The following is a 20,119-nucleotide window of genomic DNA, read 5'->3' as shown; positions in this document are numbered from 1 at the left end:
TGATTACCTTGTCTGGCAGCCATGGCCTGGTTCTAGACCCTTCACACTGTCCATTTACACAGAAGTGTGGAGACAGAAAGTCATGGCTCAAGGGATGACTGGCCATGCTCCTGAAAGTCATGCTGTTTTGCATATTTTCTTAGGGAGTTTGCCCCTTTTTCTATTTAGCACAGCTAAAATTGTCTGTGAAATTAAAAGATAAATAAAACTATAAAATTGTAAACCCTGCAACAACAAAAAAAAAACCAAAACACAGAAATGAATCAAAAGAAAGAGGTAATACTCAGACTGCGATGATTCTGGGAAAGACTTGCATATTTGCAAAGGATGAGATGCAAGTTGCTCCTTTTTTTTTTTAAGTTCTTGTTGTATTTGTTCCATTCAGAATACGTTACTAGGACGGGAAGAGGAAGATGTGGGGGAAAGAAAGAGGAATGCTATTTGTCGGTATAAATATTTGGGGCAGCAATGCCAACCACGAAAAGGGGCCTCTCATCACGGAAAAAGGAGACTTCTTCCAGCTTGTTTCACACAAAAATGCCTTCATCTCCGAAGCCGACAGCCTCGCCCAGCCCGGCCTGTGCCATGGGCGGGAGCGGTGGGAGGAGGCCTTCCGAGGCGTCGGTGGACCCACAGTGACTCTCCGTGGATGTCTGCAGCTACTACAGAGGAGGTTTCGCCTGATTTGGAAGGAGGAGGAAAAAGAGGGGCAGTTCCAGCCTGCGAAGGAATAGAGGGACTGGTCTGGTGCTCAGCCTTCCAGCCCGGGATGCAGGAGCCGTCCTGATACCCACAGCTCCGCAGCCGAGTCCTCTGTCTGACATTTCGGAGGCTTTCCAGAGGCAGTTTTTGATGACCTCGTTTCCCAGGTAGGCATAGTTCCTCTCTCCCTGCACAGCGGTCCCGTGGCTGTTCGTTGAGGGTTGTCCGAGAGATGCCAGCCCGTGCCGCTGCGGGCTGCGCGGCCGCGGCCCTGCGGCTGGCTGGGCGGCTGCTCATCGGCTCCGCACTATACCTGCCGGCCGCGGGAGAATAGCTGCTTTCCCGTTGCTTTCGGCTTTGGGGTACTTTGGGTGGTTTTCCAAGAGTTTTTTCCAGGTGCAGGGAGTGTGAGCTACACACTCTGATCTGCCAGGGCCGAAGATCTAGAAAAACTCAGGCGGGGGAGAGGGGGGGAACCTGTTGAAACAAATTCTTCCCTGGGGCAACGGAGCTGGGCTTCTCAGCTACCAGAGAGAGAAGGGATGGCCACAGTAGTATTGCTGCTGTGCCGCAGATCAGTCGCTCTGCTGCACGAGTCCTCTCTGATTTTCAGAGTTTCAGAAGATGCAGACTAGACTGGCCTGTGATTTGTGTCTCTTAGTTGTGCTGAGCTTCATCAGCACAAGCTCCTCTATTTTGGGAGGGAGTTGGAAACGGCTGCAGGCTCATTGTGCTTACCTCCCTGGAGTCAGCTGTGCTTTTTGGTGTCAGGGGGTCTGCACAAGCATTGGCAACACAAGTGTGTGGCTGCTGAAGCTGAAGCTAAAGCTGTGGGGAGCTGCAGCATTCCCCTAGGCTGCAGGCTGTGTGGCCTGTGTCTTTCTGGCTGGAGACCTGGGCTGGCTGCAGCAGGAGAGCTGGAGAAGAGCTGGGCTCTCCCTCACCACAAAACCTTTCCCCAGGGTAGTGTGGCCAGGGTCTTGCACCCTGGCCACTGCCACAAGCCACAGCTCTGTCCACATGCTGTGGAACACAGAAGAGGAGGTGCTTTTGTTCCAAATGGGATGCACATTTTTCTTAGTTTTATTTAGCAAAGATTTGAGTGGAGAAAAATGCTGTCTGCACAAGTGGGTGACAGCAGGGGCACTGCCCACTGGGCTCAGCCATGAAAAAAGCTGGGGCTTGGTTTTTGTCAGGGCAGCAGTCCAGTTCCAGACTTTATTTTGCATTTGTCATAGCTAGCATGATTCTCCTTTCCTGAGAGGAATGCCAGTTTTGTTGCCTAAAACAAGCTCCTTGTGGGCAGAGTTAGCTTAAAGAGCAGAGCACATGAATTTTGGTGAATTTGGGAACAATTTCCTCAGCTCTAATAGGTGTTGCAGTATTGAAAGAGCAGAGCACCAGGAGGAACTTCAGAAATACCGATGGGTGGGTTAAGACAGACCATGGCTCTGCTTGGCCTGGCGCATGCGGTGACCTCTCTGGTGCTTTAAAACCTGATCATCAGATGTGAGTGCAAAAAAGCTGACTATAATTTGTACGTTTGAAAGAGGCATTTCCAGTTGATTCTTTGCCCTAATGCTACGTTTGATTTAGCTGCTCAGAGTGGGAAGAGGTGCCCACAAGCAGAGGGGTTGAGTCCTCCTGCAAGACCACCATTTTGACAGGGCTCTGTGTAGAGAACTCCACATACTTTTGCAGTTGTGTGGGTAACAACCAGGTCACCTGGGATCTGAGAGTGGGAGCTGCAGAGAAGACTGTGCATTTTTCTGCTGAGCACCTGAGGAATTAGGTAAGAGCACAGACCCCAATACAAGGAGGGTGGTGCAAAGGAGTGCCCTTGAAATCTCTTCAGAGGATCCAAAACCTCTGTTCAAGATCCCCTACTGGTTTTTATTTCATTTTCTGTGCATTGCATGGGGAAAGAGCTGCATCCCTCAAAAATACAAACAGTGAGAGAAAGTCGTTTCAAGAGAAATCCTTGTAAGGCCCAGGTCCTACAATATAGTGGTCCTGCTCTTGCAGAGAGAGAAAAGTCAAGGAAGAAAAGGATGGGTAGACCCGAGTGTTCAAACGTGATGAGCCAGCTTCTAATTTGCTCTTTCCGTTAGTTTTCTGGATTGTTGGTGTTTAAAAGTTACCTTCAACATCTAGAAAATGTGTCAATTTGAAGTACACCCTTTTGCTGGTGAAATCTGAGATTTCCATTTGAGCGTTTCACAGGAGGAGATGGAGCTTGAAGGAAAAGATCCAAAGCTATGAGATTTGTGATAGACTCAGAGCAGCTGATAGTGCTCAGAGGTTGAAAAAATAGGCAGTGTTGCCCACTGTACCATTGCCAACCCTTTAGCTTCCCCACCATGGGTCCACTAACTGTAAATACCAGATGGGATGCTGGTGTAGCAGAAGGTTAATACAGCTTGAGGCACAGGGATCTCCTCTGAGGGAAACAGAGGAGACCCTGCGACAGGACAACAGAGAAGTGAAGCATGCCCGGTGTTTTCATTGGCATAGAGGCAAAGGCCATGGTGCCTTGTTGACCCTGTCCAAAACCTGAGGGCTGTGGGTAGTCCAGGTCCAGAGCTGGACCTGGTTGCCTGTGCTGTTGAACTGCTCCTCATCACTCTGCCCAGAGAGCAGCTCTTCTGCATAGTGCCTTTCCCACCCACACACACATGGCAGCGGGGAAGGAGGTGGTTAAATTCAGGACGCAGTGATCTGTGAGTCAGACACTTGGCCAAAGCCTCCAGTGCTCCCAGCCTCTCCAAAAGCTGATGTCTCCAACTTCCTCAGCCCGTCCCAAAAGGCTGACTCTAAAATGGTGCTGTCTGAAGGCACAAAGCTGTTGTGTCCTGTGAGAGATCAGGTTCTACTGCAGTTCTGCTTCGTGGAGGGCAAAGGAGATAAAGGGAAGGCTGTGATAAGGCTGGAGGGAGGAAGTCTTGATCTTAACTACAGTAATTCTTTAGCATTAAGTACTCCTCTCTTGCAATACCTCGTCTGCTCTCCACAGCACACTGAAAACTGACCCACAGGGACTTGTGCAAGGACTCTGGGAGGCCACAGTCAGGTCTCTGCCAACAGAGACCTCTCTGCCTCTCTGAGCTAGAGGGGGGGGGAAAGGACCCAGGAACTACTCAGTAGGGACATTTGGGAGCTGAATTGGGGGCACATGAGAGGCCTTTGATGACAAAGGGCTTTGCTGAGCCACCTCTGTGAAACAACTCAAACTGGTATCTGTGTATCTTGTCCCTTTTCCCCAGGAGATCTCTAAAGAACATGAGGGCTTCTCCTCTTCCCGTCTAAAATCCAGCCTAAGCAGACGCTCTCATAGGCTTATCAGCATGTGCACAAAGCTTAGTGAGGGGGAAGGCTGTCACTGATATAAGGACACCGATGGCACTGACACCAACTGTCCTTCCTAGTGTAAACCCTCCATGAAGCACTGTAGCTTGCAGTGTAAACTGGAGCGGGACGTCCCATCAGGGAATAGCCTGTCATCCTGTGGAGAGAGGTCTCTAGAGAGGTTCAGGGGGAGCTGAGCTGCCTGTATTCTTCAGGCAATGCCATTTCTTGGGCAACTGAGGCCACAGCTCAGCTGTATTACTGACTTGCCCTCCCCCTGCACTGTCACTGCAACTGAATGCCATCTCCATATCCATTCAAGCCTTAGGCTCTTCCAACAGCTGTCCAAAAGAAGAAGTCAAGTAAGCAAACTCTCATTCTGGACTGGATTCAGGCCTTCTTTTCATAACAGAATCACAGAATACCAGAATGGTGGGGGTTGTAAGGGGCCTCTAGAGATCATCAAGTCCAGCTGCCTGCTAAAGCAGGTTCACCTCCATCACGTTACACAGAAATGCATCCAGGCAGGCCCATGAGTGTCACTTGGATTTTGTCTGGGAATATCTTCTCAAAACCTGGATTCCTCCAAGTACATCTCCATGAACTTTTCAGGCAAGATCTCTAGCTCTTCTGATGTTTTTCATAACCCTAATAAACATACTCCCACGGCCAGCTGAACAACCTCAAGTTGGATGCAAAAGGTGTGCCCTTCTCCAGGTGTTAGTTTGTTCTCCCCTTCGCTCCATAGACTGTGCAGACTTCAAAGCAGCACTGTTAAGGAAGAGGTTTGTATCCTTTTGGTAGGTGCAGGCGTCGTCACATCCACATGGAGGTGGAGAAGACCTGCCCCGTGCCTTGACTGATGGTCTGGGTGAACAGGCAAGGAGAGGAGCAGGGATGCTCATATCAGTGTGGAGAGGGGGCAGTGAGGTTGATGTGGATGTGGAGTGGCCAGACAGACATCTGGAGAGAAACCATGGCAGAGTTAGGTTAGTGATTGGACTTGATGGTCTTAAAGGTCTTTTCCAACCAAAAGAATTCTATGATTTTATGCATTGTCCATAACTTCACCACCCGATCCCTCCCTTCAGACTGGCAGAGAAGCTGAAGTACACACTCCAACAAAGGAAATTTTTCAATTGTTTAGCTTTCAAGTCAATTATGAAAGGCGACATTAGTGGCCCAGCAATGGAGAGGTCACATTAGTCACACACAGAGTTTACAAGGAGCATTGGCTGGCTTGGTAGCCTCACTACAGGGCTACAAGGTCATGTATTGTGCTTAACATGTAACTTGTGCTTTCCCATAGGCATCTAAATATCCAGAAGAGCTGCTGAGATGTTCCGAGAAGCCTTTTTCTGCACTTTCCTTTGTGTGGCACTAGTTCCTCTGCATGCTCAGTTTGATGTGGATCCTGGAGAAGTCACTCCTACCTCCTGTGCAGGTATTAACCATATAATTAGGGTGTCTCTCTCCTTTGTAGGCAACAATTTCACCAACAGCAGTGGCCTTGCTCAGCTGTAGGCCCTGCTCACTCGGAGCTGACAGAGACACGTAGCAGCTCTCCTGCCCCTTTGTACTTGGTAGTGATCCATCTGTAGGGAGCTCTGTCCACTGTCGAAACACTCACTTTGGGATTTGTGTTGGAGCACAGAGAGGTAGAGATGGAGGAGCTGCCCATGGGGGCCTCTCTCAGCTGATGCATGATAAATAGCAGGGAGTCTTCTGAGCTCAGGTCTGTATCTGATCTCAGCCAACAGCCTATTATGGATTTGTTGATTTTGGCACTCTTCAGTTGCAAGGTGGGGAGCTGATTTATGTGTCCAGCCCGACTTCTTTTACAAAAAAATAGCAAGATTTTCAAGACTGATTCAATAGTGATCAGATCTGGGGATTCTGAAGACCTGGCCACTGAAGAAGTCGTCTGACCTGAACACAGATGTTACTGCTAGAGCTAGGTGGGACATGTATCCAGCATCACACTTGGGTATAATCTCTGTGAAAATCATAGAATCGTTGGATGATTTGAGTTGGGGGAGACCTTAAAGGTTATCCAATTCCAACTCCCCAGCCATGGACAGGGACGTCTTCCACCAGACCAGGTTACTCTAAGCCCCATCCAACCTGCCCTTGAACACTTCCGGGGATGGGGCTCAGCCATGGGTGCACAGCCTTGCTGGGCAATCTGTGCCAGTGCCTCAGTACCCTCATGGGGAAGAACTTCTTCCTAATATCTCATCTCAATCTCTCCTCTTTCAGTTAGGAACCACTACCCCTTCTCCTGTCACTACGTGCCCTTGTGAAAAATCTCTCTCCAGCTTCTTTGTCAGCTTCTTTAGGTACTGGAAGGTGCTCTAAGGTCTCCTCAGAGCCTTCTCCAGACTGAACAATGCCAGCTCTCTCATCATGTCTTCACAGGAGAGAGATGTTTATAAATCAGAGAGCAACCAGCAGTCTGGCAGGCAGGACAGCTGTTAGTGCAGGAGAGCAAAATTCACACCCTTCCTATTCTTCATTCAAAGCTGACACTTAGTCCTCAGTTTCCCCATTTCCTCCAAGACAGGTGGAAATAACTCCTGATTTTAGTAAGAGCTGCAACACCCTAGCAGGAGGCTGAACCTCGAGCCTCATGCTGTGGTTTGCTCTTTTCACAGCTCTAAGTGCTGTCCTCTATGTGCTGCCTTCATTTGCTTCTCACTGCAGATTTCGGGGGGACAGCAAAGCGGGTGTCGCAGTGCATGAAATGCTCTGACACAGTCTGAATAACTGTCTCCATGCAGAAAAGAGGAACTGCCCCATCAATGTGTACTTCATCATCGACACCTCGGAGAGCGTTGCTCTGCAGACCGTGCCTATCCAGAGCCTTGTGGATCAAATAAAGCAGTTCATCCCTCGGTTCATTGATAAACTGGAGAGCGAGCTCTACCAGAACCAGGTCTACATCACTTGGCAGTTTGGTGGGCTTCACTACTCAGATGTGGTGGAAGTTTACAGCCCGTTAACGAGCAGCAAAGACATACACAACCCCCGGCTTTCTGCCATTAACTACCTTGGCCGGGGCACCTTCACAGACTGTGCCATCTCCAACATGACAGAGCAGATCCAGACCCAGATGGCCTCGGGTGTGAACTTTGCGATAGTTATCACTGATGGCCATGTGACGGGCAGCCCCTGCGGGGGGATGAAGGTGCAGGCTGAGAGGGCGCGAGACATGGGGATCAAGCTCTTCGCAGTGGCCCCCAGCCAGAACGTCTACGAGCAGGGCCTGCGGGAGATCGCCAACCTGCCGCACGAGCTCTACCGCAACAACTACGCCATCACGCAGAAGGACACCCTGGACATCGACGAGAGCACCATCGACAGGATAATCCAAGCTATGGTATGGAGTGCAGTGTTATACTCCCCTAGGACCATGGGAGACACAAGAAGCAGCACATGGATTGGAGGGGTGCTTTCCAAGCATCTCTCCAGTGGGTTTTGGCAGGGCTCTAGAGAGTACCTCTAGAGGGAAAAGCCTCTGTTTCATTTCTCTTCCTTTTTTATGTCCTCCCAGCACTTACAGGCCAAATGGAGTCTGGAGCACTGCTAAGTTCTCTGGTTGGGTGCTTAAGCAGAACTCCTTGGTTTGCACCTCTGTTGCCCAGCGTATCTGGGTGGCTGCCACCCTGCTCCTGGCTCCTGCCAGACCCAAAATACAGCCCACCCCCCATCCAGGGATACGTGGAAGGGTGTGTGGCACTGAAACATGTGCTTACCATCAGCATGGTCTGCTGAGAACATCTTTAAAGCCCTTTAAGGGGACCTTCACCACCTCCCCTCCCTTGCCATCACACATGCCTCCGAAGGTGTGATACTGTTTTTTCTCTCAGGACTGACAGCCTTAACTGATTCTATTCATCCTGTTTTCTCCTTTGCAGAAACATGAAGCCTACGGAGAGGTGAGTGAACAGTGTCTTTATGTCACACCACACGGGTTTAAGTTGCCTCACTTAGAGAAGAACAGCTCATGCCCCAAAGCAGCAGGCCAGGTTTTGTAGTGAGCTGCACAGGATGGATCTCTTTGCCCAGAGCCTGGGAATCCATCCCCTTACCCAATGGTTAAACTGGCACAGTGGACTCTTCACTCTCTGCCTGCCCCTCACCTACAAGGAGTTGAGTTCAATTGAAAAGACTCATTTTATTGCTTTGGAGGTACGCTTTGCAGGTACTTTACAGACCAGAGCTTCTGCACTGCTGATGTCACAGGGTGGGCATACCCAGGGAGAGGCCATTGTGGCTCCAGCCCACTGGCAACAGTCCCACACAGCCAAGATAAAAACAAGTATAATAACCAAGCTAAAATAAAATATAATAACAGTAAGAAGAATAAAGTATAGTAATAGTAAATAACAGAAAAATGCTCAAGAGAAAAAGGCAAGTGATGCCCAACACAATTGCTTACAACCTGCTGACTGATGCCTGAGCAGTGATCTGCCCCTCCTGGCTGATTCCTCTCAGTTTATATACTGGGTATAACATCTTGTGGTATGGAATAGCCCTGTGGCTAGTTCAGGTCAATTGTTCTGGCCATATTCCCTCCCAGCTTCTTGTGCACACACTGGCCTACCTCCAACCCCAGTCCACTTACTGTCAGGCAGGGTGAGAAGTGGCCTTGTTGCTGCGTGAGCACTGCTCAGCAATAACCAAAACGTCCCTGTGTTACAAACATTCTGAAAAGTGGATAACTTTTGATAACTGAAAAGTTGGTGTAAACCCAGAATAGAGCTCTGTTAGCAGCTACTAGGAAGAAAATTACCCTTTTTCCCAGCCAAAACCAGAACAGGCTCACAGGGTGATGCACCACTGGGCATGCACATCCACAGTGACCCCAGATGAGTGAGCCCACTCCACCTCACCTGACACAGCAGTCCCATTCCTTCAGTTTGAGGTGAGAGCCAAGCCATAATGAACATGCTTGTGGCAAATTTCTGCTTTTAATTTATGGGCAGTGTTTTTCTGCATGCTTGTTGCTGCCTGCATTGGGACCTGGCTGAAGCTGCAGTAGTTTTTAACATGGAGAGGGAGAGGTGTGTGAAAATCCACAGCACAGAGCTGAGCTGTGAGTGCAAAGCTGAAAACTTCTTTAAAGCCAAGGGACTTTTACCACCTCCCATTTAATTTGTATTTCAGTGCTACAAGATGAGCTGTCTGGAGATTGCAGGTCCACCTGGTCCCAAGGGATACCGAGGGCAGAAGGTAAGTTGCCCTAACCTGTGAGAAGAGAATAATGCCCATGCCTGACACAGGCACTGTGGGATGCCCTAGATCTCATATCACCAGCAGCAGCCTTTGCAGGCGTAGCACCCAGGTGGGAAGTAACTCAACATCTGAAGGGGTTGACCTGATAGAGAGCAGCTCTGCAGAGAAGGAACTGGGAGTACTGGTGGGAAGCAAAGTAAACATCAGCCAGCAATGTGCCACTGTAGCCAAGAAGGCCAACGGCATTCTGAGGGGCATTAAAAAGTGTGGTCAGCAAGTAGAGGGAGGTTCTCCCTACTCTGCCCTAGTGAGGCCACATCTGGAGTCCAGTTCTGGGCTCCCCAGCTCAAGAGAGACGGAACTGCTGGAGTCCTTCACAGGGATACCAAGATAATGAGGGAACTGGAGCATCGCTCTGGTGAGACCTGGGGCTGTTTAGCCCAGAGAAGAGAAGGCTGAGGGATGACCTTGTCAACACTTACAAATACCTAAAGGGCAGGTATCAAGAGGATGGGGTCAATTGTTTTTCTGTGGTGGCCAGTGACAGGACAAGGGGTAACAGGCAGAAGCTAGAACACAGGAAGTTCCACTGAAACAGGAGGAAAAATACCTTTTATGTTCAGGTGAGGGAGCCTTAGCACAGGCTGCCCAGGTAGGGTGTGGATTCTCCTTCTCTGAAGGTTTCCAAACCCACCCGAATGCGTTCCTGTGTGACCTGATTCAGGGGAAGCTGCTTTATCAGGGAGCTGGACTGCATGAGCATGAGTTGGACTGCATGAGGTCCCTTCCAACCCCCACCATTCTGGGATTGTGTGGCTTGGCCCTGGGAGGCTGCTGTGCTGCAGCAAATGGAGCACACGCCAGCACTGGTGTTTCCTCATGTCTATGTCAAGGCTGATGCACTGACAGAGAGGCAACTGAGCACGTAGCCATGGCAGCTACAGACAGCACCTGAGGGCAGCAGGAGTGAGGCAGCAACTGCCTCTGATCGTCCCACCCTGGGACAGAGCTCTCACCTCTGCAGGGTGCCCCACTCTCCCCTCCCCATACAGCCTTTCTCCAGCTTCCCCAGAACAAGGCAGGTCACAGTGAGCCTGATGACCCCAGAAATTGCCAGTTGCTCAGTCAGCACTAAGCCTGGGCTTACGCTGGGTTTTTTCTTTCCTTAGGGTGCAAAGGGAAACATGGGTGAGCCAGGTTCTCCTGGGCTGAAGGGACGACAGGTGAGTTGTGGGAAGTCCTCTGACCTGCCACAGCCAGCAATGCTGTCCCTGCAGTGGCAGGGGCCGCACCTCTGCCACGCTCTTCCTGACCTTCCCTGTCTTCTTCCCTGAAGGGTGACCCAGGTATCGAAGGGCCGATCGGGTACCCTGGTCCCAAGGTAAGAATCCCATAGCCAGTGACTGAGCTCATGGCATTTGCTGATTTTTGATAAAGCAGGGGGAGTGCTGCTTCTCCCTCCACCTGCCTGTTTCCCACCCAAGACCCTCTGCTGCCTCTGCTCCTCCTGATCCCAGGCACTAACATGAGGTTTTTCTTTTTCTCTAGGGTGTCCCAGGGCTGAAAGGAGAGAAGGTGAGAAAGAAGAGATCAAATGGTGTGTTTGGGCACTGGGGAATGGGAGGGACACCTCTCTGTCACAAAAAGGGAGTGTTTACCTGTGATGAGGAGAATAGCAATATGATTAATATATGATTGCGGACATGGGGAGGGGTTTCCAAGGGCATCCCCAAGCCTGCCTCCTCCTTAGGGCATTGCTCACGGCCTTTGACATGTTGATGTTTTCATGATGTAAACAAGAGGGATGTGGGCAGAGTGACTGACTCCTGTCCTCTTCTTCCCCCAGGGCGAGATTGGATCTGACGGACGGAGGGTAAGAAAGGACATTTTCTAACTTGCATGTTGTTCCAGCTACCAACCCTTGAGTGTGTGTTAACAGATCACTGATCTCTCTCATTTTTTCCCATGATCCCAGGGAGCCCCTGGTTTGGCAGGCAGGAACGGCACCGATGGACAGAAGGTAACACCACCTGAGAGCCACCTGTATTGTCACTGCAGCTGTTTCATCCTTTACCCACCCTTGTTTCCACAGCTTCTTTTATGTCTCCCATCCCACACGCTAGCTTTTTTGTTCTGGCTGCAGTTTCTGTTAACTTACTTGCACATCATTCCGCATATCCTGTCTCCACCTAGCTGGAGATGTATTAATGCAGGTCTCAGAAGTGTTGTCCCTCCTCAGCAAGCTCTCTGCAGGAGCTAGGTGTGTAAGCCAGGTGTGCTCCTGCAGCAAGACGTGACATGGCCAGATTATCTGGGTTTAAGTGTCTCACCTTGAGTATTAGTGACCCACACAGGGCATTGACAGAGTGTTTTGCAGAAATTTGGGTTTCAAGGCAGTTTTTCACAGAAGCTGAAATTTCATCTCTAAGCTACCCCTTGTTCTCAATATTAATGCCCTAAAGCCACGTTCAAGTACCTTGTGACCAAGTATCTGAAATCCTTTGTCCCCTCTGATGACTGGAGAGTCAGGCCCTTTCCATGGATCTGTGCACCATGCAGAAGCACCACGGTAGAAGAGCCTTATTTGAGGTGGTTTCCATGGGCTTTATCTGCTGGCCAGCACACGTTGGGTTTGCTCTGCCCATTCTTATATACCCAGCCAAGTGCATCTGTGAGATAGTACCAGTTCTTCTGCACACTCCTCAAAGGCCTGCTGCAGCTCTAATGCACATAAGTCCTTCATTCCCCACCATTCTGTAGCAGATGCAGAGCCATTTTGGGGTGCAGAGCAGGATGGTCTCATCAGGGTACTGTGGACCAAAGTCTGGCACAGGATATATGATGGAGGAGCGGCACACCATGGGTATGAGTGAATGCCAAATCCAGCCTAAAGGGATGTGTCCATCACCCTGGGTGCTGCAAGTTTGTTGATGACAGGAAACTGGGAGGAGGGGCTGATTCACTAGAGATTGTGCCATTCATCTGGACAGGCTGGAGAGATGAGCAGAGGAGAACTTTATGAAGTTCAACAAGGGCAAGTGCAGAGTCTTGCCCCTGGCGAAGAACAACTTCCTGCACCAGTACAGGCTGGAGGTGACCTGCTGGAGAGCAGCTCTGCAGAGAGAGACCTGGGAGTCCTGGCTGATAATAAACTAACCATGAGCCAGCAATGTGCCCTTGTGGCCAAGAAGCCAATGGCATCCTGAGGGGCATTAAGAAAAGTGTGGCCAGCAAATAGAGGGAGGTTCTCTCCCTGCTGTACTCTGCCCTGGTGAGGCCTCTTCTGGAGTCCTTTGTCCAATTCTGGGCTCCCCAGCTCAAGAGAGACGGGTATCTGCTGGAGAGACTCTAGTGCAGGGATACCAAGATGATCAGGGGACTGGGACGTCTCTGTGATGAGGAAAGACTGTGGGAACTGGGCCTGTTTAGCCTGGAAAAGAGAAGACTGAGAGGGGACCTTATCTATGCTGATAAATACCTAAAGGGTGGAGGATTGTGGATGACAGTGGATGACAGTGACAGGACAAGGGGTAACAGGCACAAGCTGAAACACAGGAAGTGCCACTGGAACACAAGAAAAAACTGCTTTGCTGTTCAGGTGAGGGAGCCCTGGCACAGGCTGCCCAGAGAAGGTGTGGAGTCTCCTTATCTGGAGGTTTCCAAACCCACGTGGACACATTCCTTTGTGACCTGATCAAGGAGAGCCTACTTTAGCAGGCGGTTGTGCTGGATGAGCTCTAGAGGTCCCTTCCAATTACCACCATTCTGGGATTCTGTGTGCAGAATGGATGTGCTCAAATTCCCACTAACACCCATGCTCCCCCTCAGGGAATTTAGACTACTTTCTCTTCATCTAATTGTTTCTGCACACCATGCTCCTGTTTAAGGAATGTACTTGGTCTTTATTCTCTAGCTGAATACAGGTATGATGTTAAAAATTAGTAACCATTGACAAGAAAAGCCATATTTTCCCCTCAGTTACCTACAGCATCTTTGCTTTTGAATACTCTCTCTCCAGGGCAAGCTGGGGAGGATTGGACCACCCGGCTGCAAGGGAGACCCTGGTGACAAGGTAGGATGGCTTTACTCTAACTGGGCACATCAGCTTTGTTGCTGCTGATTGAATGGCACATGACAAAAGATGGCCAATGAGCACTTACATTATCCTACTGATTCCCTGGAATGAGGAGCAGAGCCTGGGATTTTTTGTGCTTCCTTTCCATGGACAGGCAAGCTGGGATCCCCCAGTGTTCCTCCCCTCTACACAGAGAGGAGGAACAGCTTCTGTCATCAATATTAGCTATAAGCAAAAACTATTTTAGGCTCTAGAGCAACTGTCTAAGCTTGTTGATTTATCCTGCTGGGAAAGTGCATATTGTTGCCACGGCAAAATGTGAGATTCTTTGTCCTTCCCCTCCCTAGGGCCCTGAGGGCTACCCAGGAGATGCAGGAGACCAAGGTGAAAGAGGAGATGAAGGCATAAAGGTACAAGTACTCTGAATGGAGAGCAGAGTGTGGGCAGCAGCCACCCGTGGAGTGGCTGTGTTTGCTCTGACATCCTTCACTGCTACTGGAGCCTGCAGGCTCTGTCTGCTCAGGGTCTGGATCTCATTTGCAGGCCCAGGAGCCAGCTGCACCTCAGCAGCTGGGGATTCAGTTGGTGACAGATGCTCTCTGTTTCTTTCAGGGAGACCCTGGCCGGCCCGGTCGCAGTGGACCCCCAGGACCTCCAGGAGAAAAAGGAAGCCCGGTAGGTTCATGCAGCTTTCAGATGTCTCCCGTGTCTTGCTAGAGTCTGCTCCATGTGGTATGAAGCCAAGGTGGTTCTAGCTGCAGGCCATGGGGCGGCTGCAGCGCAGAGATGACTCTTGCCAAGGCATCACGGTGATTCTGGAATCACCCACCAGCACAGAGAAAGCGCAGGTCCTGGATGACTGAATGAGCTCACCCATCATGCACATCCCCACTAGTACAGTGGGAAACAGGAGAGGGGACTGAGCAGCATCCCTGCAGTTGCCCAGAGCAAAACGACAATGGACAATCTTCCAGGGCAGAGAAAACCAGGCTAAACAGCCTTGGGAAGATTTGCCTTTCTAGCTGATCTTTTGCTCTGTGCTTTTCCTTCTCATCTTCAGAGCAGAAAGGCCCTGTTTGGCCATGGTTGCCCCTGTCCCAGCCCCACGACTTACACAGAGTTTGTGTCAGTGCCAGTGTTTGCAGGCTGGTTTTATGTCAGTAAACTGTAACCATTAATTACTCAGAGGTCTAACACAGGCTGTACCCACTGTGCTTGACCTTAGAGTCAGAGGATTGCTGTGCTGACGGCCAGTTACTTCAGACATGATGGAGTTGGCTGAAGTAGCCCATCAGATTTGGCAGGGCTGGACAGCTACTTTAAGGAAGATTGAGAATCCTTTTCCATGTCTGATGAAGGAAAAGGTGACCCAGCATCACACTGCTCCGAGGCTGGAGCCTGTGCACGTGGCTTTGTCAGGCACAGTGGGTGTGCGGGAGCACAAGTTGTGTGCTCATATACACATCTGCTCAAGGGTGGCACAGGACAGGATGGTTCTGTGTCTGCACCTTGACCTCTCTTCTGACATACTGTTTTTCTTCTTCTCCAAGGGACTTCCAGGCAACCCTGGAGCTCAAGGACCTGCTGGAATTAAGGGAAGAAGAGGTGAACAGGGAGGTCCGGGACCCAAAGGAGAGCCTGTAAGCGTCTGAATAGCTCTGGACAGTGGGCACACCACAGGAGCCTGATGCAGTTTCATAGATAAGCTCTAGGAAACTGCATCCTTTATCCCACCTGCTTTGCCTCTACATCCTCAGAGATGTGCAGGTGCTGATCTCCTGGATCTCCCCCATCTTCATAGAGCAGCCTGCTGTTGGGCATTTCACCTTAGAGAAGCATCCTGCATTCACACTAACCACAAATGCTCCTGTGGATGCACAGGAACCCTTTGGCTACACTCTAGCAAGTTTCCCAGACCTTTGGCCTCTCACAGGAGCTCACAGAGATGAGATCTGGTGGATGTTATTGTAGAGCTGTCTGAAGAGAGCAGCATCAAAGGGCAACGAAAGCACTGATGGTGTCACAGATCCAAACTCATGTGATGGGGCAGTGCAAAATTGGGAGATTGGATTGGAGATGATGTTTTCTGACAGAATACAACAGCATGGCTCCACCAGCACCAAGAGGCCAAAGCCCAACCTGATTGTGCCCTTGTGCAAGATCTGGTGAGGGAAGCAACAGATGAGCTGGAAGTAATCATTGGTCTTTAACCCTGAGGAAATGAACCACAAGTGTTTATGGTCACTGCGGTGACCATCCTCCTGAAAGAACAGTCTGGCTGTGGCATCCCAAAAGCCAAAGGCAAGGTCACCCAAACAGTGCCTGCTGCCCTCCTGCCAGGCACATGCTCGCTAAGGGGGCAAGGGGATGTCTCATGGGCCAGGAGGGAGCAGGCAGGGCATCCCAACATCACCCTTCAGGTAGCATCCATCTTTGCATTCTATTTATGTGACCTTCTGTATCTGCCAAGGGTCGGCGTGGAGATCCAGGGACAAAAGGCAGCAAAGGCAGTCCTGGGACCAAAGGAGAAAGGGTGAGTAAACCACCTGCCCAGACCCTTGCCACAGAGCCCAGGGTGCACGGGAACGGTGTGTGTGCCACACTACTGCTCAGCCATGACATGCCCAACACCAGGGAATTGCAGATCCCAGTGGGCTCTGCTTGTGTGCTCTGCTCCCATGGTGCCTACTGCCTGCCCTGGCAAGGCTTGATCGAGAGAAGTGATGCCGAACAGAAAGGTTGAAGGCTGAGGCATGTTCAGAGGGTGTGCTGCCCTGACACTATGTTTCAAGCCGAGAAACACCAGATTTGAGGATGGCATCATGCCTTCTTGCTCCAAGGAGCACTGCCATGCACACAAACAGCATTGGAGACACCCCTGACCAAGAATATCTCTACTCTCCTTACAGGGAGATCCTGGTCCAGAGGGTCCTCGTGGTCTGCCCGGTGAGGTTGGAAGCAAGGGAGCAAGGGTAAGCACAGAACAGGTGTTGGTGAGAGCCAGGAGGGGGGAAGAGAGTTGCTGCTGTCTGGGGCAGCTCGCCCAGCTTCCCTCCTCACACACACTTGCCTGTATCTGCCTCTGGACGTTCTTGCATCTTGCTTTCTTTGCAGGGAGACCAAGGACTGCCCGGACCCCGAGGCCCTTCAGGTGCTGTGGGAGAGCCAGGCAACATAGTAAGTCATCCTGGAGTATCTGTGTGACCACGTCCTCCCTCTGTAGTGAGAGCTTACCCTACTGACATAAGCTGGCTGCACTCTCTCTCCCGAGGAGACCCTGCCTGACCTTTTCTCAGGGATAGTCCAGAGGCTCCTAGCTAGCCCTTCCCTGAACGAGGAGAAACTGCAGGACCCAGAAGTTCCTGCTTCTGCATCACTCTTGATCCCAGGTATTCCCATGACAACATAGAAGGGACCACATCAGAGCAGGTCATGAGTCAAGGAAATATGTAGCTCCCCACCTAGGTGTCCATTTGTCGTGGGTCTGTGGATGGTCCAGCACCCCACCATGTCAGTGTTGCCATGTCATCCCTGTGGCTCCACTGGGTGCAGGAGCCCAAGTGGTGAATCAGTCCTCACTCACAGCATCACCTCAAGAGCTAGTTTCTCCAGCACAGTGCCCTGCACAGCTGGGGAGCCGTCCTCACCTACATCCTCTGCTCTCTCCAACACTGTTCTGCAGGGATCACGAGGGGACCCTGGAGACTTGGGCCCAAGAGGTGACGCTGGACCACCAGGACCAAAGGTAAAGCACCTGAATGCAACTCTACATCCCAAAGGGTATTTTGACGTGGTGGGTTTTTCATTTTTATTAGTAAAAAAAAAGACGGTATCCACTGAAGAAAGTTGTGTGCCTCAAAAGAGAAGGGCTCAAGCCTGAGCCTCCCTGTGGGGCCAGGATGTAGGTCTAACTCTGTCCAAGGCAGTTCTGATTGCCCCCCTCCCTGACCTGCGACATCCCCAAGACCCTGCAAAGCCTTGCCTCACATTCCCGTGTTTCAGGGCAGGCTGCAGGACTCATGGCTCCTGGTGCTCTCTCACCCCAAGAGACAATGGAAGTGGCTCTGATTGCTGCTGGCATTGCCAAGTCAGAGGGGCCAGGTTTGGTTTCTGACAGGCCATCTTTTTTTTCTACCAAAGGGCGACAGAGGCAGACCTGGCTTTAGCTACCCTGGACCTCGAGGGCCGCAGGTGTGTATGCCTTGCCTGGCACGGGCATACGTGCTGCAAGGAAGCTGCTTTTCGGTGGAGCTTGGAGTTCCTGAACAACCTGGGAGGAGAGGGAAGGAACAAGAAATATGATCAGGGTGGCAAAAACGTGGAGCCCATGGAAAGGGCAAGGGGGTCTCACAGCAGGACTGTACCTGGCTGCAGCTCTATCAGCCTCACGGCAGAGGTGCTGATGAGGAGGTGGTTGCACCCACCACTCCAACCACCATCCTGAAGTGCAGCTTTTGTGTCCCTTGCTGCAGACTTTGAATGTGAGTGTGCACAGTGTGTGGCCAGTACTGCTCAGGTGCTGACCTCTCGCTCCTCTTCCTTTGCAGGGTGACAAGGGTGAGAAGGGGCAGCCGGGACCCAAGGTGAGTGTATTTACCTCAGTCGCTTGTTTTTGTTACTGGCTGAAGTGCTGAGTAGCTGTCACCCAGCCTTCCAGGTGCATGTCCTGCCACCCTAGCTCTTCCCTGCAGCTGCAGAGCCTGCCTGTGTCTCCCAAACCCTTCTCCTTTTGAAACCATCTGAAACATGTTTTGCAAAACTTCTTATTCTTAGTTAACGCCCATGTAGACACTGTTTACTTGCTCTGCACAGAGCTGCTGATTTTGAGGGTGCTCTCCCAGGCCAGGCAGGCATGTGATTTCTAGTGGGCTCAGAGCCACAGAGCCTCTGCCTGAGCACATCCAGATGTGCTCCATACTGAATCTGTTTCTTCTTCCTTTGTGCAGGGAGTAAGAGGCGAGCTTGGACTAAAAGGAGTGCAAGGGACCAAAGGAGAGAAGGGGGAACCGGTAAGCAGACATCCCTTACTGCCTGTGGGGCCAATGTCCTCCTCCCACACGTCTGCCCAGAGTGCTGGTGTCTGTGCTTAGCAGGACTGTGCCCAATGAAGGGATCAGGAAGAGCCCCAAACACCAGCAGCCACCCTGCCAGCCTCTCTGGGGAGATATTTGACCCTTCTTTGTTTCTTTTCCAGGGTGATCCTGGCCCAGGAGGTGAGCCTGGACCCCGTGGTCCAACTGGTGAACCAGGCCCTGAGGTAAAGTACCATACCATTGTGTCTGAGCAAATGCTGCAGTTCCCTCCTCTCCTCCCCCCTGCTCCTCAAAGCTTTAAAGCCTAGAGGACCCAGCAGGTCTCCCCATAGTGGGACTTGCTGGAGCAGACATCAACTGCCAGACATGTCTGCTGGCCTCCAGCAAGGCATTTCTACCTTTTGTGTGGCAGACCTATGCAAAAAGCCATGCTTTTGATGGCTCTGACAGCTAGTTCTCAAAAAGGGAAGTCATGGGAAAACTGTGCCTGACACTCCTGTGCTCTCCTTCCAGGGGACGCCCGGCCCACCAGGAGATCCTGGCCTGACTGTAAGTAGCTCTGCTTTGCAGCCCCTGCTGCACTTCCTTTGGGGGTAACTGTGGCTTTGCTGTGCTCAGCCTGAGAACAAAACAGGGCATCAGGTCCTGACGCTCTCACTGCCTGGCAGAGGTGGCTCACGGCTTCCCACAGGAACCACAAAAAGAGGAGAGGGGGTCTTCAGGGTGGAAAGGGAAAGGGAAACCTTTTCCTTAAAGGGGGCAGCTGCTGTGTAGGGGGAAGAAGGCACTCACCCCACATCCCTTCACTGCAGGACTGCGATGTGATGACCTACGTGCGAGAGACATGTGGATGCTGTGGTGAGTGGGCCACCTAAAGCAGGGAAGTGACCACTCGAGGGAAGGGAAAAGGGGGTCATCAGAGCGGCCTCCTTCAGGAGCAACTTCAGTGAGCTCTTCCCTGTGGCTGTCCTTTGCACTGAGCTACTGGAACAGTGGACTCTTTGCTGCTCTGCGTAGCAGAGGAGGCACCATGGGAGATCCTTCCCTGCTCACCCCAGTTTCAGCCCACTACTGAGTGCAGGGATGCTGGAGGGACAGCCTGGCTTATCCCCCAAAATTTAACTCTACCATCACAGGAGCAGCAAGCTGTAAGACAGAGTTGCATGGTCTGAATGGTAGGATAGGTAGAGCATATGACACAGCCAGATTAAAAAGGCCACAGAAAGATGCGTGTGAAATCCTCCCTGTGCTGCCAGCAGCACCACAAACCGTGTAGGTGCTTGGTGTGATGCAGACTGTGTCCATCTTCCCATAGATTGTCTCTTTTGCCCCAGTGGCTCTCATTCACACTGTCATTGACTTTTGTGTTTCCTGTCTGTCTCTCTCCCCAGACTGTGAGAAGCGCTGTGGTGCCCTGGACATCATGTTCGTCATAGACAGCTCAGAGAGCATTGGCTACACCAACTTCACCCTGGAGAAGAATTTTGTGGTCAACGTGGTCAGCCGGCTGGGCTCTATTGCCAAGGACCCCAAGTCTCAGACAGGTCTGGACTGTCTGGGGACCTGGGGAGAAGAAAAGTGTCTCAGATCCTCCCAGCTTCCTTTTGTCTGTAGCTGCCTTGGGCTGCAATCCATCTGTCTACAATTTTCTCAGCAGCTTCTACTCTTCTCTCTCCCTCTACCAGCTTTGTAGGCCAATCAGGCAGCTCATTGCCAATAACAAAAG

The 20,119-nt window shown here is 51.2% G+C and overlaps 1 protein-coding gene across 3 annotated transcripts in view; it reads left to right on the top strand.

Moving 5' to 3' along the window:
• Window positions 1-697: 697 nt before the first annotated feature.
• Window positions 698-20,119, top strand: part of COL6A2 (collagen type VI alpha 2 chain) — a 30,035-nt gene continuing 10,613 nt past the window's right edge. For all 3 annotated transcript variants that reach the window (XR_009819238.1, XM_062002101.1, XM_062002102.1), the window contains exons 1-25: window positions 698-869; window positions 5,357-5,491; window positions 6,828-7,426; window positions 7,965-7,985; window positions 9,217-9,282; window positions 10,455-10,508; window positions 10,622-10,666; window positions 10,834-10,860; window positions 11,132-11,158; window positions 11,261-11,305; window positions 13,304-13,357; window positions 13,708-13,770; window positions 13,973-14,035; window positions 14,911-15,000; window positions 15,831-15,893; window positions 16,270-16,332; window positions 16,475-16,537; window positions 17,043-17,105; window positions 17,501-17,551; window positions 17,908-17,943; window positions 18,307-18,369; window positions 18,555-18,617; window positions 18,907-18,942; window positions 19,206-19,251; window positions 19,785-19,937. Coding sequence is in view for 2 of the 3 variants with exons in the window: in XM_062002101.1 (XP_061858085.1) it covers window positions 5,386-5,491; window positions 6,828-7,426; window positions 7,965-7,985; window positions 9,217-9,282; window positions 10,455-10,508; window positions 10,622-10,666; window positions 10,834-10,860; window positions 11,132-11,158; window positions 11,261-11,305; window positions 13,304-13,357; window positions 13,708-13,770; window positions 13,973-14,035; window positions 14,911-15,000; window positions 15,831-15,893; window positions 16,270-16,332; window positions 16,475-16,537; window positions 17,043-17,105; window positions 17,501-17,551; window positions 17,908-17,943; window positions 18,307-18,369; window positions 18,555-18,617; window positions 18,907-18,942; window positions 19,206-19,251; window positions 19,785-19,937 (1,960 nt within the window). In the remaining variant the exon portion in view is untranslated. The remainder of the gene's footprint in view (window positions 870-5,356; window positions 5,492-6,827; window positions 7,427-7,964; window positions 7,986-9,216; window positions 9,283-10,454; window positions 10,509-10,621; window positions 10,667-10,833; window positions 10,861-11,131; window positions 11,159-11,260; window positions 11,306-13,303; window positions 13,358-13,707; window positions 13,771-13,972; window positions 14,036-14,910; window positions 15,001-15,830; window positions 15,894-16,269; window positions 16,333-16,474; window positions 16,538-17,042; window positions 17,106-17,500; window positions 17,552-17,907; window positions 17,944-18,306; window positions 18,370-18,554; window positions 18,618-18,906; window positions 18,943-19,205; window positions 19,252-19,784; window positions 19,938-20,119) is intronic.

The sequence above is a fragment of the Colius striatus genome, chromosome 9, assembly GCF_028858725.1.
Source record: "Colius striatus isolate bColStr4 chromosome 9, bColStr4.1.hap1, whole genome shotgun sequence".
Lineage (NCBI taxonomy): Eukaryota > Metazoa > Chordata > Aves > Coliiformes > Coliidae > Colius > Colius striatus.
The sequence above is the reverse complement of the archived record's forward strand: the minus strand, read 5'-3'. Positions and strand labels throughout refer to the sequence as shown.